Source organism: Nicotiana sylvestris, chromosome 7 (genome assembly GCF_000393655.2).
Source record: "Nicotiana sylvestris chromosome 7, ASM39365v2, whole genome shotgun sequence".
Taxonomy (NCBI): domain Eukaryota; kingdom Viridiplantae; phylum Streptophyta; class Magnoliopsida; order Solanales; family Solanaceae; genus Nicotiana; species Nicotiana sylvestris.
In genome coordinates this window covers 16,254,391-16,268,133 of record NC_091063.1, presented here as the reverse complement: position 1 = coordinate 16,268,133, position 13,743 = coordinate 16,254,391, and the positions used below count along the sequence as shown (strand labels likewise).

General features: G+C 36.8%; 2 protein-coding genes across 2 annotated transcripts; one reads left to right on the top strand and one right to left on the bottom strand.

Moving 5' to 3' along the window:
• Positions 1–1,522: 1,522 nt before the first annotated feature.
• LOC138872780 (uncharacterized) lies at positions 1,523–2,527 on the top strand. Its single transcript, XM_070151196.1, has 4 exons — positions 1,523–1,637; positions 1,725–1,900; positions 1,985–2,068; positions 2,213–2,527. Exons 1-4 carry the CDS (start codon positions 1,523–1,525, stop codon positions 2,525–2,527), a joined length of 690 nt encoding a protein of 229 aa, XP_070007297.1.
• Positions 2,528–10,161: 7,634 nt separating this feature from the next.
• On the bottom strand, positions 10,162–13,050 carry LOC138872779 (uncharacterized). The gene is made up of 6 exons (XM_070151195.1): positions 12,833–13,050; positions 11,419–11,567; positions 11,223–11,311; positions 10,739–10,933; positions 10,343–10,675; positions 10,162–10,188 (listed from the first exon to the last, which is right to left on the bottom strand). Exons 1-6 carry the CDS (start codon positions 13,048–13,050, stop codon positions 10,162–10,164), a joined length of 1,011 nt encoding a protein of 336 aa, XP_070007296.1.
• Between the last annotated feature and the right edge of the window lie 693 nt (positions 13,051–13,743).

Genomic DNA, 13,743 nt, shown 5'->3' with positions numbered 1-13,743 from the left:
TCCCAAATCAACAACCTACAATGAAACTCATTTTCTTTGATTCGTTTACCCTTTATCTTTTATGGTACTTACTTATTGCTTGTTACAAAATAGCATAAATGCTTATAACCTCAAGAAAATCTCATCACCGATTCTACATCAATTAACTGAAGACGGAACTTTAACGTACGAAAATACGAGATGTAACACTGGTTCTCCCCTAAATCAAACCATGCATAGAGACATCACTGAATCACTACTGTATCTCATTGCAAGTTAACCAGACATCGTGTTCAGAGTTGGGTTCTCTGCAAGGTTTCAGTCAAATCCAAAGAAGTCTCATCTGAAGGTTGGTGCAAGAATTTTGAGATATCTTAGAGGAACACATGACTTGTTTCTCTACTATCCTTCAAGTAATGGATAGGAAAAGCTCGCCTGAAATGGGACATTCTTTGGGTTTCTATCTTGTCTCATAAGGCTCAAGGAAGCAAAATTCAAGTGCACTCTCAACAGCTGAAGCAAAATATGTATCATCCGCCTCCTGTTGTGCTCAAATGTTGTGGACCAAGCAGCATATTGGAAGACCTTGAGACCAACTCAAGAGGGTCAAATACATTGATTGCTGAAGATCAAGTTTCTGACACCTTCACCAAAGCCCTAAGAAGAAAATATTCTAAGAAAAATCATCTTACACTGGGGATGATAAAACCCAACTGAGAACCTGGTTCCTCATGATTGGTTATGAAAGTCATAATCAGCTAAAAGTTAGCTAAAGTGTTTTCTGACTAAGTCTAATTCACCTCTATACCGTTATAGGTAGACACGCATGATGACTACAGAAGCAGATGATGCAATGCATGCTGAAAAAGGGGTTAAACTCACTTGCTAGACCTATCAGGGAACCTAGTTTTCTTGATACATGTTAGTAGCTTCTTTGTTATTTTATACACAATTTTAAATGGACAAAAACAATGCCACATCATCATTATCAGCGTGACAGTCTCTTTAAGTTGTGTCTTTTTATCCAAAGCATCACACTTTTTCTGAACGATACAACTCCCCAAGCAAAAGGTTGCCACCATTTCAAAATTGGTCCCTCATCATAAATAAATCAACATTACAACCCTTCTCTTCCAAAATTCAAAGCCTCCTCTTTGTCTTCTCTCTTCTCAATCTACAACCCTTCGAGTACAATCTCACCATGTCTGAAAATCAAGCAAACTCCAGTGTGCCCGACAATACTGTGATTGAGTCGACACTAGTCAGCATTCCAACGGTGAACTCTTCCCCCAACACAATCACTAGTCCAAACCCTAAAGCAAAATCTCATCCACACTCCACTTCCTCTCCTACCCACTACGATTCTATTCCTCATCTAGGCAAGGTTGAGAATGTCTGTCCTCCTCTAGTTTCACCGATCAAATAGAGTAAATAGGGTGAATAGGGTAAACAAGGGAACCTTTGTCAGGAATCATCAACCCTCTCCATGTTTGGGCACTCGAGTGAAAATCCAGTGATTAGTCATGAAGAAACTGAATCAACCATGACAGGCTGCAATATCACTCCTCCTTCTGTTGAAATTTCCATGAAACCACAAGAAAAGAAGGGAATGGAAAATATGCTCTCCATTGCCTCAAAAGGGGTTGTTGTAGAGGAAGGTGGATGAGGGTCTGAGCCTCAAGGGAAAGAGCCTCAGTCTACAGAAGACTGGGGAGCAATTTTTCTATTTGAACAACCGATTTAAGATGACACTACTGGGGTCCCAAGTGATGAACCTTATCCCTTTGCGAATGATCCAGGTCAGGGGTCATCTCCCCAGGACAGTGTTGATCCTGCTCCTTCTCCCCACTTCTATGTTGAGCCTCTAAACATGGTGGTTCCTGAGATAAATTATGATAGTGAAGAAGACACATATGATTTGGTATATGCTAGTTTTATCAGGGCTAGAAGTAAGCCAGTTGTAGATCCAGAGTCAACCCCTAAGTGAACCATTTGTCGGTTACAGCAAAAAGGAGGCTATGGAGTTTGCTCTCAAGAAGAGTCAAAGGAGCAAAAAAAAGAGAAGGATGATAAAGGATGGAAAAGTTATGTATGAAAAAGTCGTTCCTGTAGTAAATGTGGATGAGGAAGCAGAAGAGGAACCTAGTTCCTTAACCCACAAGACCTCGAAGTAGAAGCACTCTCTCTCTCAATCTATAAGGCACACTTCTACAAATGCTGAAAGTACTTTCAGGGTGCTGATACTGCTTCCAGTGAAAAGTTGGTGAAGAATTCTGGTGACAGGTCAGTGAAAGAGAGTGGTGACAAGTCTAATGATGAACAAGTGGAAAAATCTTGTAGACGTATGCAGAAAAAGTCAGTGGAGAAGGGAAAGTCTATTCGCAAGTCAGTAAAAAGAAAAATGGATGATGATGAGGAACCTAGTTCCATCAAGAAAGCAAAAGTTAGTGAGTCTTTGAGTTCTGGGAAAAGGAAGTTGAAAAATCATAAAGTACTGTGGGGTCGCACATTTGCCTCTAACATTCTAGAACTTGCTGCGATGAGATAATTGATTGAAATTTATGATTCTCAACAATGGTCAAATTTGTTTATAAATGAGGTTCCCAAAGTGTATGAGGAGGAGGTACGAAGTTTCTATACCAACCTCTTCATAGTAGAGGGTGATCGAATTTTTGTTTTGATAAATGGGGTTGACATAGTGATGGACTCTGCCTTATTGGGCTCAATTCTGGGTTTTCCTATCGAAGGATTGTCGTCTGCTCAGGGTGCCTACACATCAAACTTCATAAATGTCATTGTCAAGGACAAAGCAATACAGCATGGGGAACAAGTGCATAAGAAGGTACTCCTTCCATGTATCAGTTGCTTTTTGAGATGGTTAACAAAGTATTGCTTCCCCACGCTGAGAGAAGATCTGTTGCATCCAAAGCTGACTTGTTCCTAATAGAAGCCCTGGATAATTTTACCACCATCAATTTGCCTGCCATAATGATTGAGCATATAGAGAAGGTAAAAACCTTAAGGATGGGAATCTTGGACTACCTTATGGTTTTCTTCTCACAAAGGTCTTTGAGTTCTTCAAAGTACCTTTGGGACAAGCCAAAGTGGGCACTAAAAAGCAATCTTTTTCGAACAATACTCTTGAGGAGTGTGAGTGTATTGACAAGGTCGGAAGAGTTGGAAGCACTTTCACTATCTCTCAACTGATAAATGCTCAGAACAGTGCCACAGAGGAGATCCAGAGGTTGAAGGCTAGGAACGTGATTCTTGAGAGTCAGCTCAGTCAGGTACAAAAGGCACCTGGTTTTAGTAGTTCTCACAGCTCAGAAGTTGCATGCCTAACAAAGGAGAATGTTGAACTCAAGAAATAGGTGGAGTACCTAAAAGAAATACTTCTCAATGAGCAAATGTCCGCGAATGCTCGCTTGGATCTTGTTCTCCAAACCCTTACTTCCTCTTCCAAGCCCCCTTCCTCTAGTGTCCCCTAAAGAATGTCCCTTTAGTGTCCAGTTTCCAGTGTCTATCTTCTTAGTTGTTTTTGGTGATGTTTTTCTTGGTTCTGGTAATTGTTTTGTTTATTTTAAACTATGGATGATAATAATGATTCTGATCCCGCTTGTAAAAGCCAAATTTGGTTAATGCAAGTGCTTTCCTTTTTGTTGTTTATGTTGCTGCTCTTGTGTCTCTGTTTTTTATCATGTTGTGTGCACACAAGTGGCATGAGTTAACCATGCTAGACTTCTTTATGCTACTTTCTTATTTTGTGCTTTTTATGATGCCAAAAGGGGGAAATAGTTTAATTGAATAGTAAAGAACATAAATGAATTGAATAATTTAGGGGGAACTCACAGAGGTTCGGGTACTGATTAAGGGGGAATGAAGAGATTCAAGGGGAAACTTAAGGTCTTTGTGGTTCGCAGTCTTGTTCTGTGTGGTTCTTTCTGGGATTTTCAATTATGAGTTTATCATCATCAAAAAGGGGGAAATTGATAGCTTATAAGTACTTTGGTCACAAGTACTTTACTTTATGTTTTGATGATTTAACAAACTTACTATCCAGAACCAGATAAGGAATCTGTTACATATTTACAAGACCTTAAGATCACAAGGTTCCAGGTTGGGATTCAGCATGAGTTATGATTCAACTCTTCAGAGTGGAAGGAATAGCTGAGGGAACATGTCCCTACCAGTTCTCGAGGAGACAGTACAAAGTCAACTCTCCAGTTGGACAGTTGTTGCTTGCACATGCTACAGTGTATGAATAGTGCAACAGTCAACTTTCCAGGGTAGACTTTTTATGTACCTTGCTTATATCATTGTAAGTGATGTCATACATGTATATATACAATAAAGGAAGATAAAACATACTCACTTGAACACTTAGAGATTTTACTCAAGCTCCTCACGTGACTATCTAGCAAGAAAGTCTCAAGTGCTTCAAGAACAAAGAATAAATCAACTACTGACCAGTTCCCACATCAAGTCATTATATGTCCTTAGTTGAGTTGTAACTTTGTAATAGTTCTTCAATTTTAATTCCTATCTAGATGGTTTAGAAGCGTTCTATAGGAACCCCTTTGTAAACCTTAAACATGTGTGTTTGAGTATTGGCTAGAGTTAGTCATGTTTTAAAGTCTTTGTAATAGAGTTATTACAAAGTGGCTTGTAATAGAGTATTAAAAGTTAGTGAGGAATTAAGAGGTTAATTCCTAGGATGCATAGGTTGTAATCTAAAAGTTGTTCAGTAATTAAGTTAAATTCCTACAAGGGTAGGTCATGATTTTTAATCCCATTGATCAGGGAATTTTCCATGTAAAATTCCTCTTATCATTATATTTACTGTAGTGTGTGTGTGTGTACTGTTGAATCTGATAAAGAACTTGGTTCTCTATAGAGTTTGGTGGAGCCTTATATTCTATCAAAAAATTTAGTGAAAAAATTTCATAAAACTTAATAACTTTTTATACTGCTCCAATATATCACAATAAACACTAACAAAGTAAATCACAAGACTATATTTCATTCACTAAAAGTCAAAAATCAAAACAAACTATTCAAGAGAATGTCCATGATGCTTATGGGATATCCAACACATCATTTTCATCAAACACATTTGAATCCGCTTGTGAGAAGGTTATCTTAACATTTTCACTTTCATCTACATCTACATTTTGTATGCAATATTAATTAGTTAAATATTAAGAATAATTAAATTTTTAAAACTAATTAAAGTTTTAAGACTTTGATCTTTTAATATGATGAGTTTAATAAACTTTAAGCTTGTGTACTCTTCTTGTTATTTTTTGTGTCATATACTTTTTATATTTTATATATTTTAAAATAAGTATTTTTATTAGGCCCATAGGCCAGACCATCCCAGCTCCAGTCAAGCCTCACGAGCCACGGGCTAACTCGAGCCGAGCTTAAAGCCTCGCTTTTAAATGGGCTCCAAAATTTCAAGCCCAGCCTTGCTAAATCACGCGCTGGGCTGGGTTGGCCCAACGAGCCAAGCCCATATTGACGACTCTAGTCCCGACCGAACATAAAACTATATGGATTATAATTAGACGTGATGATCAAATAAATAAAGAGAATAAAAAGGTCGGAGAGTTTTATTATAATACACGAGAATTCGTACAAATCTTAGTGGCTACCATGATATAACTACATTGGTCTGTGTCGAATGACTAAGTGTAGATCACAAATTCATAAAGGAAAGGAGAAAGGGGGGTCCAAAGTTTTTTAGCCTAAAGGATCATCCCATGCAACATAAATAATACTTCGCAACTCCTTTAAGATAGGGCATTATTCATATTATTCAAGGGCACAGACTATCATCTCCTGTTACTCAATTACTATGTTAAAGTTATTTACTTAAAGGCGCTATAATTCAATTCTAAGTTGTACCCTATGCGTGCACTACCCGTCCCATGCCTATGGTCCAGGAGGCATTGGACCTCTATTTGGGTGGTTCTAGATTTTACTTAGGTTGCTCAAAAATGATAAAACTAAGCGACATTCAAAACAAGTAGTATTTCATATAAAGACAGTTAAAGGCCCAAGTTAGCCTTCACACATAAGCAACAAAAACACGCGGACAGATTTCACATTATGTGGTAGGCAGTTTTCAGAATCGCGGTGTTGTCTAAAAACCTATAGGCATGGCTTCTAAGTGACTGAAAAGTTTAAGAATATCTAGTGCTGCTATTCGAGATTACAGATTATGAGTTATTAAAACCTATAGACATGATCTCTAAGTGATTTACGCAATAGGGCAGTGAAAGCCATTGGAAAAACTCAGAATTATTCTCGTTGATCCTGTTGGCATGCTTCATAAATGAGTAGCACTGTTTTATAGCTAGGTTCCAATAATTGGCAGATTTATCGTTTATTCCTATAGGTATGCTATGTAAGTGAGCAGCGTAGTAAGACAACGAAAACAGTTGATTAGCTAATTAATTAAAGCCCTATATGCATGGTATCTAGCAGAATATAAATTAGTATAATCCTATAGGCATATTATCTAAGAAATAAACTGTAGTTACGCAAATTTAATGAACAATTATTGACACTTGTTTCCTATAGGCATGTTGTCTAGTAATACATAGCAGTAGACATGGGGAACAAATAAAGTGCTTAAACTCATGCTTTGAAAGTAAATAGGTTTAGTGTGATTCTTATAGGCATGGTTTCTACTAGTGTACAACGCACGAACGCCAAAATAACAAGTAGAGCACATAGGTCCTATATACATGCTTTCTACCCATTTGTGCGAGAATTAAAATACCATACCCCTTTCACTAATCTCTCCATCTGTTCAATTACAAAATTATTACAGACCCAAAATTAATGAATACAATTGTGAATTCCATATATTAAAAATTACAGGCTTAGTATACATAGAAGACCCCAAAGGATTGTAACCTAGTAAAGTCTGGGCCTTCAACAGGTTCTTCGTGCAGCAAACCCAGGTTCAAATTCATTCCAAACCTCAGAGTATGTCGATTTCTCAATTCAAACTCACACAAGAATCCACACTAGCCCAAATGGAAGACCTTCTTGCCAGTCACAACAGATGCATGACTTAACCATACCAATTAATAAACTACACATGACAATCAAGTAAACAGCTCTAAAAACCTACTAACAGTGACTAAGTGATGCATTTTTGTATTTTAGAGATAGACATAACAGGGTTGATTAAACAAAGAACATGCAAATCAATAAGGCTTAGCAAGTAGATATTGACATTACAGGTTCAAACACTTAGCAAGAGATAGCATATTGGGCAGAAAAACATATTGAGAGAGTTAGGGGAATCAGGTTTTCTAAGATTATAGTATAAATATATAAGGGTGCATGATGCCAAACAATTTCAGAATAGGGAACTAACCTAAAGGATTTCAAATGTCAATTTGGTATAATCACTGGCATGAGACAAGTAGAGTACATGTCTTACATGAAAGTTCTAACATGACAGTATATTCAACATACTAGTGGCACAACTTAACCAATATCATGAAAACTAAACATGATGGGGAATAGATCATAGTACAAAAACTTATGGCATGTAAGAAGGGTAGATTAGCTACACATTAACATGTTAGTTGGCCATACATAAGAGAGAAAATGGGATATTTATTCTAAAGTCTTAGGTGGTGCTAAAGATCAGGATTTCAAATAGTAAGGAAGCATGTTTAGGGTAGATCTTAAAGTAGTATTGTAACATGAGACACATATAGTTGTGGCCATTTTGCAAAGAACAGTCGATTAAACATAAGATTCAGCACCAAATGATTCATTCAAAGTAGAGGGATGGTTTCATAAGAGTTTTAGTAGTACCCAAAGCAAGGCATGAAGAGGATTCTATAACTAACAACAGGTAGTCATGACAATCAGATTCATTAAAAGAACATATATAATAGTCATGCATTAAAACTCAAAGCTCAAACATGCTCAGATGCTTGAAAAACACAAAGGTACATAACTGATTCTAGAGGAAAACAAGGAAAACCAACATAGAAGTGCATGACATATTGAAGAATACATATTAGCCTAACACAAACTAAGAACAAGCAGAAAGCTATCACATGTACTAAAATGCATTCAACTATCAAAGAATATAGAATGACATGGGAGTATTGAACGATATCATAGCAGTGCAATATTATGGATTCACAACTAAATCATGCTCACATAATTCAAACACATATAGGTATGCAGAAGAAAAAATATTTAACATTGCAAGGGTTAAAAGCACTAACCAGTAGCAAGATTAGACGAGCAAAAGAATAATAAGAAGCTTAGAATACTGGTAGCAAGAACCCCATATCTACGATGCTTCAGAGTTCATAAGAGCCTCGTAAGGTCCCCGAGTAGTGCTTGCACAAGAGGAGGTTGATAATATTATCGCCTTGGCTTTCAGCCGGCCAAAGAGCCAAGTGTTTCAGAGAAGATGAACAGGTGAGAGAGATGTATTAAGCGTAATAGCAGTGATATCTTAGGTCTGTCTAGCGGGGAATTGGGGAGGGGTTTATATAGTGGTAGGAGTTGAACAAACAAACAAGAAAAACAATCAATCAAATATAAATAAGGGAAGAAAATACCACATGCAATTAGTAATGAAATGGGTAAAAGGAAAAGTATAAAATTTCAAACCCTAGTTTGACAGAAATAAGAGAATCGACCAAAGATCTTGGTGAATCAGCTTCATATTGACTTGCCATGAATGTATACAGACGGAATACCATCTAGACTTTGAAGATTGGGGACGGTTTTCACATGATTCCAGTCCTGGTACTTGCCAAAAATAGGCAAGTACTAAGTGACTACCATAATCGTGCAAGAATATGAAGCATATATGGAAGGCAAATCATAGGAGGATTTCATATAAAGGTTGGAACCGGAGAGAATCAAAGGGTGTGGTGGCTAGGGGTTGTGAAGAAGTAGAGAAGAACAAAGAGAATAGAGGCGGTTGTCTCAGGAGAGTGAGGGCTAGGGTTTTGGGTTGGGTAATTAAAAGTGAGGGGTTAATCGTGAGCCATTGATCTCTTAAGATCAATGGCCGGGATTTTAAAGAAGGTGGGGCGGGTCATTTCAAACAGTTCGTGCCCGGATTTTAAAGGGTTCGTTTGATTGGGCTACTGAAGAGGAGAGTGAATAGGCTAAGTGTTTGGGACAAAATTGGTCCGAAAATTACCCTAAAATTAGGCCATTTTTTAAATAAGAGATTAAAGGGGAAATAATTTAATAAAAATAGTTAAATAAATATATAAAAATGCTATTTATGCAACTTAATACTTTAAAATAATAGTAGAAGATTATAAAAATATAGAAACTTATTTTGACCTTGAATAAAATGACAAATGCAATAAATTGCAAAATATAGGCCATTATTACAAGATTGTGTAAATAGCCTAAAAATACCAATATAATTATATGAAATGAAGTAAAAAAAAAATTAAAGCATGTATATAGATGCAAATAGTAGCTTTATATGATTAAGTCATCACAAAATAATTTGAAGGAGTAATAAATAAATATTCAAGTAATTTAAATGCTAGAAAATTAATTTTAAAGCTATATAAATTATAAAAAATTATAAAAAATGCTTGTATAGATCTTGTAAGTTAAATAGTGATGCAGAATGACATTTTGAAAGTATATATGCTATTTGAAAAAATATGAGGGCAAAATTGGGTATCTACAATACACTGTTGTACATATACGAATACAACTATGTATTCAATACTCCCCCTCAAGCTAGAGGGTGGAAAGGATCAAACACTCCGAGCTTGGATAAAAGGAAATTATGTTGTGCTGAACCAAGGCCTTTTGTCATTAAATCATCCAGTTATAGGCTTGTAGGATTGTAGTGAGGACTGATCAATCCTGCCTTGATCTTTTCACGAACGAAATGACAATCGATCTCGATGTGTTTAGTTCGCTCGTGGAATATGGGATTGGCAGCTATTTGTAAAGCTGTCTTTCTATAATAGTACAAATTGAGTGGAACATCAACTACAACTTGTAGCTCCTTAAGCAATCCTAGTACCCAAGTAATTTCTGCAGCTACTGTTGTAAGACTGGGATACTCAGCCTATGCTGAACTCCTACTTATTGTAGGTTGGTTCTTTGATTTCCACGAGGGCAGGGAGTCCCCAAGCTTGAGAATGTAACAAGTTACTGATCTCCTAGTGTTTGGACACCCTGCACAATCAAAGTCACAATATATATAAAGGTGATTTATGGAAGAGTTATGCAGTAGAAGACCAAGGCCTGGGGCACCTTTAAGATATTTGACCACTCGTAGGGCTGCATCCCAATGAGACTGTTTGGAATGCTGCATAAATTGACTCAATACCTGGACTACAAAACATAAATCTTGCCTGGTAACTGTTAGGTAAAAAAGCTTTCCAATGAGTCTTTGGTAACTTCCTACATCCTCCAATTCTGCATCTCTAGTATGCCCAACATATGTGTCATAATCAATGGTTGTCAACTTTTTATTGAGCTCTACAGGTATGTTAATAGGTTTAGCAGCTGCAAGTCCAACATCTGAGATTAATTGAAGTGCATACTTCCTTTGAGTAAGAAGCACTCCTTTGTTTGACCTCAGAACTTCAATCCTAAGAATATACCTAAGTGCTTCTAGATCTTTTACCTTGAATGAACTATGTAATATCTGTTTAGCTGCCTACACAAGAACAGAATTGCTTCCATTGATAAGCAAGTCGTCTATATAGACTAAGATAATGACAATAGTTGATCCAGCCCTTTTTGTGAACAATGAAAAATCATAGGGACTTTGTGCATAACCAGCTGCTAATAGTGTCCCAGTTAATTTAATATTCCACTGTCTAGAAGCCTTTTTAACCCATACAAAAATTTCAGCAGTCTGCATACCTTCTGCCCCCATGCTTGTGGAATCCTTGAGGCAAGCACATGTAGACCTCTTCATAAAGATCACCATGTAAGAAAACAATATTTACATATATTTGGAAAAGATTCCATCCCTTAGAGGCGGTTATACTGATGATGGTCCTCACAGTGACCATCTTTGCAACAGGAGAAAATATTTCATGAAAGTATACTCCTTCCTGCTGTGTATTGCCTTTTGCTACCAGCCTTGCTTAAACCTTTTTACTTCCCCATTTGTCTTATATTTAATTTTGAACACCCATTTTGAGCATATAGCTTTCTTACCAAGAAGAAGGTTTACCATTTGCATTATCTTTAAGTACTTTAGTCTCTTTCTCCATTGCTTCTACCCAGGCTTTGTCAAGACAAGATTCTTTGAAGGACTTAGGTTCAGTAAATTCTAAGAATGATCCTAAAAAGGATTTCTAGTTCTCAGAGAGGTGATCATAAGTGATGAAATTGGAGATAGTGTATGGTGTATCCTTGGTTGATTTGACTGTAGTCACATAAATTTTGTACCAAATAGAAGGTTTGGAAGTCCTACAAGATTTTCTAGTGCACAATACAGGTATAAGATATTCTTGATGTGGTAGTTCTTCAGCCGGTGCTTCCTCTGAATAGGTTGCTGGTTCTGTATCTGGTACTTCTGCATGGTCTGTATATGGTTCCTGCAATATAGGTAGTCTAAGAGGTTCTGCTTGTGGCTATAGTGTGGCTAATGGTGGAGCTGGTGGTGGTGATACATGTGATTCTAACACAACTTGCTCAGCAATATGAATTGTAGTAGAAACATTGCTACAATGTGGATTATTGCTATGATGAGGCTGATTTGTCCCTTCAGGAGTAACCCCCACTAGTTCACAAGAAAACCGATCTTCATTTGCATCTGCCTCTTTTTTGAGTGGAAAGAGATGTTCTCTAAATGTGACATCTCTACTACCATTACTCTTCTAGAGTTTAAGTCATATAACCTGTACCCCTTTTGAGTCTCTAAGTATCCTATAAGGACACACTTCTTTGCTCTAGCTGTAAATTTATCTCTTATTGGTAGGTTGTTTGTAAAGCATAAACAACCAAATATCCTTAGATGGTCCATCTTTGCAGGTTTGTTATGAAACATCACATAAGGACACTTGTTTTCCAAAGTCTCAGTAGGAAATTTGTTAATCAAATATACAATAGTTTTGATGATGTCTCCCTAGAATCTTAGTAGTATTGAACTCTGGAATTTCAGAGCTCTTGAAACTTGTAAAATGTATCTATATTTTCTTTCCAGAGTCCCATTTTGATGTGGAGTGTATGGGAAACTGCTTTGGTATATGATGCCAAGGGAAGCTAAAAATTCATTACACTGGGAGTTAAAGAATTTTGTACCATTATATGTCCTCAGCACCTTAATTCCAACATCAAATTGATTTCTTATCATTGCAACAAAGTTCCTTATTACAATAGCTATTTCACATTTAGACTGAATCAAACATAGTCAATTGTACCTACTGTAGACATCCACAATGGTGACAAAGTAATGCTTTCTATCATAGGTACGGACTTTGTGAGCCCCCCACACATTTAGATGGACTAATTGAAAACAACTAGTAGATTTATAATTGCTAGTCAAAATTTCAACCTACATTAAGGACAAACTTCACAGTTTTGTTGAACCTGGGAATCAACTTTATTCCTAAGAGCTGGTATACTTTACATTGCCTTTGTTGATGGATGTCCTAGTCTCAGATGCCAAAGCTCAGTGTTAATCCCTTGTTGTAAAAAATATTATGTTGCTACTAATGTTATGTTCTCCTTTAGTAGATATAATCCATTGTACTCTTTACCAATCCTCATCACCCTGCCACTATAAAGATCCTGGAATATACATAAATCAAGAAAAAAGGTTGCAGAACAACAGAGATCTTTAGTGAGTTTAGACACTTACAGTAGGTTGAACTTAAAATCTAGCACATACAACATATTCTTCACTGTCTTATTTTCTAATATAGCTGTATTTCCCGTGTGAGTGATTTTTGACTTGTTTCCTGTAGGCACATGCACTCCTTGTATTCCTTGGCTATCAACACTTTTAATATCCTTTAGAACATCCTTACAGCAGGTGACATGATGAGTTGCCCCTGAATCTATCACCCAATCACACATATATACGCTAGACAATAGAGAAATTATACCTGTCATATTTGCAGAACATTCCCCTGCATTAGATTTTGACAATAGATTAACCAATTGCTTGTACTACTCTTTTGAGGAATTGGCCTGGTGCCTGAATTGTTGGCATTGTTCTTTCTTCCTTTGTAGTTGTTGTATTTTCATTTGCGTTGTTGGCATATGCCTTTCCTCCAACTGTTTGATTCTTCTTTTTGCTTTTGAAATCAGGTGGATATCCAATTATCTTAAAATAACTCTCCTTTAGATGTCCTTTATACCCACAATACTCATATATTAAGCTGGGATTTCTAGGTCTAAAGTCTTGACCTCTTCCTGCTAACATTGTGAGTGGATCTATGTGCGTATCTGTGATACCTAAGGTCCTCTGACTCTCCTCTTGGCTAAATATAGCATAAGCCTTATGAACAGTCACAACTGGCCTTTTTGCCAACACATTACTGCGTATATTGCTGTAACTTTCGTTTAATCCCATAAGAAATTGCAACAGCCTTATGTTTTTCAAATGATCTACAGAAGGTCTAGATTCTTCACAATCACAAAAGGGGAAAGAGGCTAATACATCAAGTTCATCCCATAAATCCTTTATTTTCGAATAATAGCTAGTGACTGAATTCATACCTTGTCTTAAAGTCGCAATTGTTGTCCATGGATGATAAATTCTGGTGA

What these genes read in the sequence shown, in the direction of transcription:
- LOC138872780 (XM_070151196.1), top strand. Translation starts at nt 1,523, where the DNA reads ATGACAGGCTGCAATATCACTCCTCCTTCTGTTGAAATTTCCATGAAA. An exon ending in AAGAAGACACATATGATTTG is followed by an intron (nt 1,901 to 1,984) that starts GTATATGCTAGT and finishes TGTCGGTTACAG; the next exon opens with CAAAAAGGAGGCTATGGAGT. An exon ending in ATAAAGGATGGAAAAGTTAT is followed by an intron (nt 2,069 to 2,212) that starts GTATGAAAAAGT and finishes AAGTACTTTCAG; the next exon opens with GGTGCTGATACTGCTTCCAG.
- LOC138872779 (XM_070151195.1), bottom strand. Translation starts at nt 13,050, where the DNA reads ATGTGTGATTGGGTGATAGATTCAGGGGCAACTCATCATGTCACCTGC. An exon ending in ACTTCCAAACCTTCTATTTG is followed by an intron (nt 11,312 to 11,418) that starts GTACAAAATTTA and finishes AATCCTTTTTAG; the next exon opens with GATCATTCTTAGAATTTACT. An exon ending in AAAGGGCTGGATCAACTATT is followed by an intron (nt 10,676 to 10,738) that starts GTCATTATCTTA and finishes GTTCTTGTGTAG; the next exon opens with GCAGCTAAACAGATATTACA.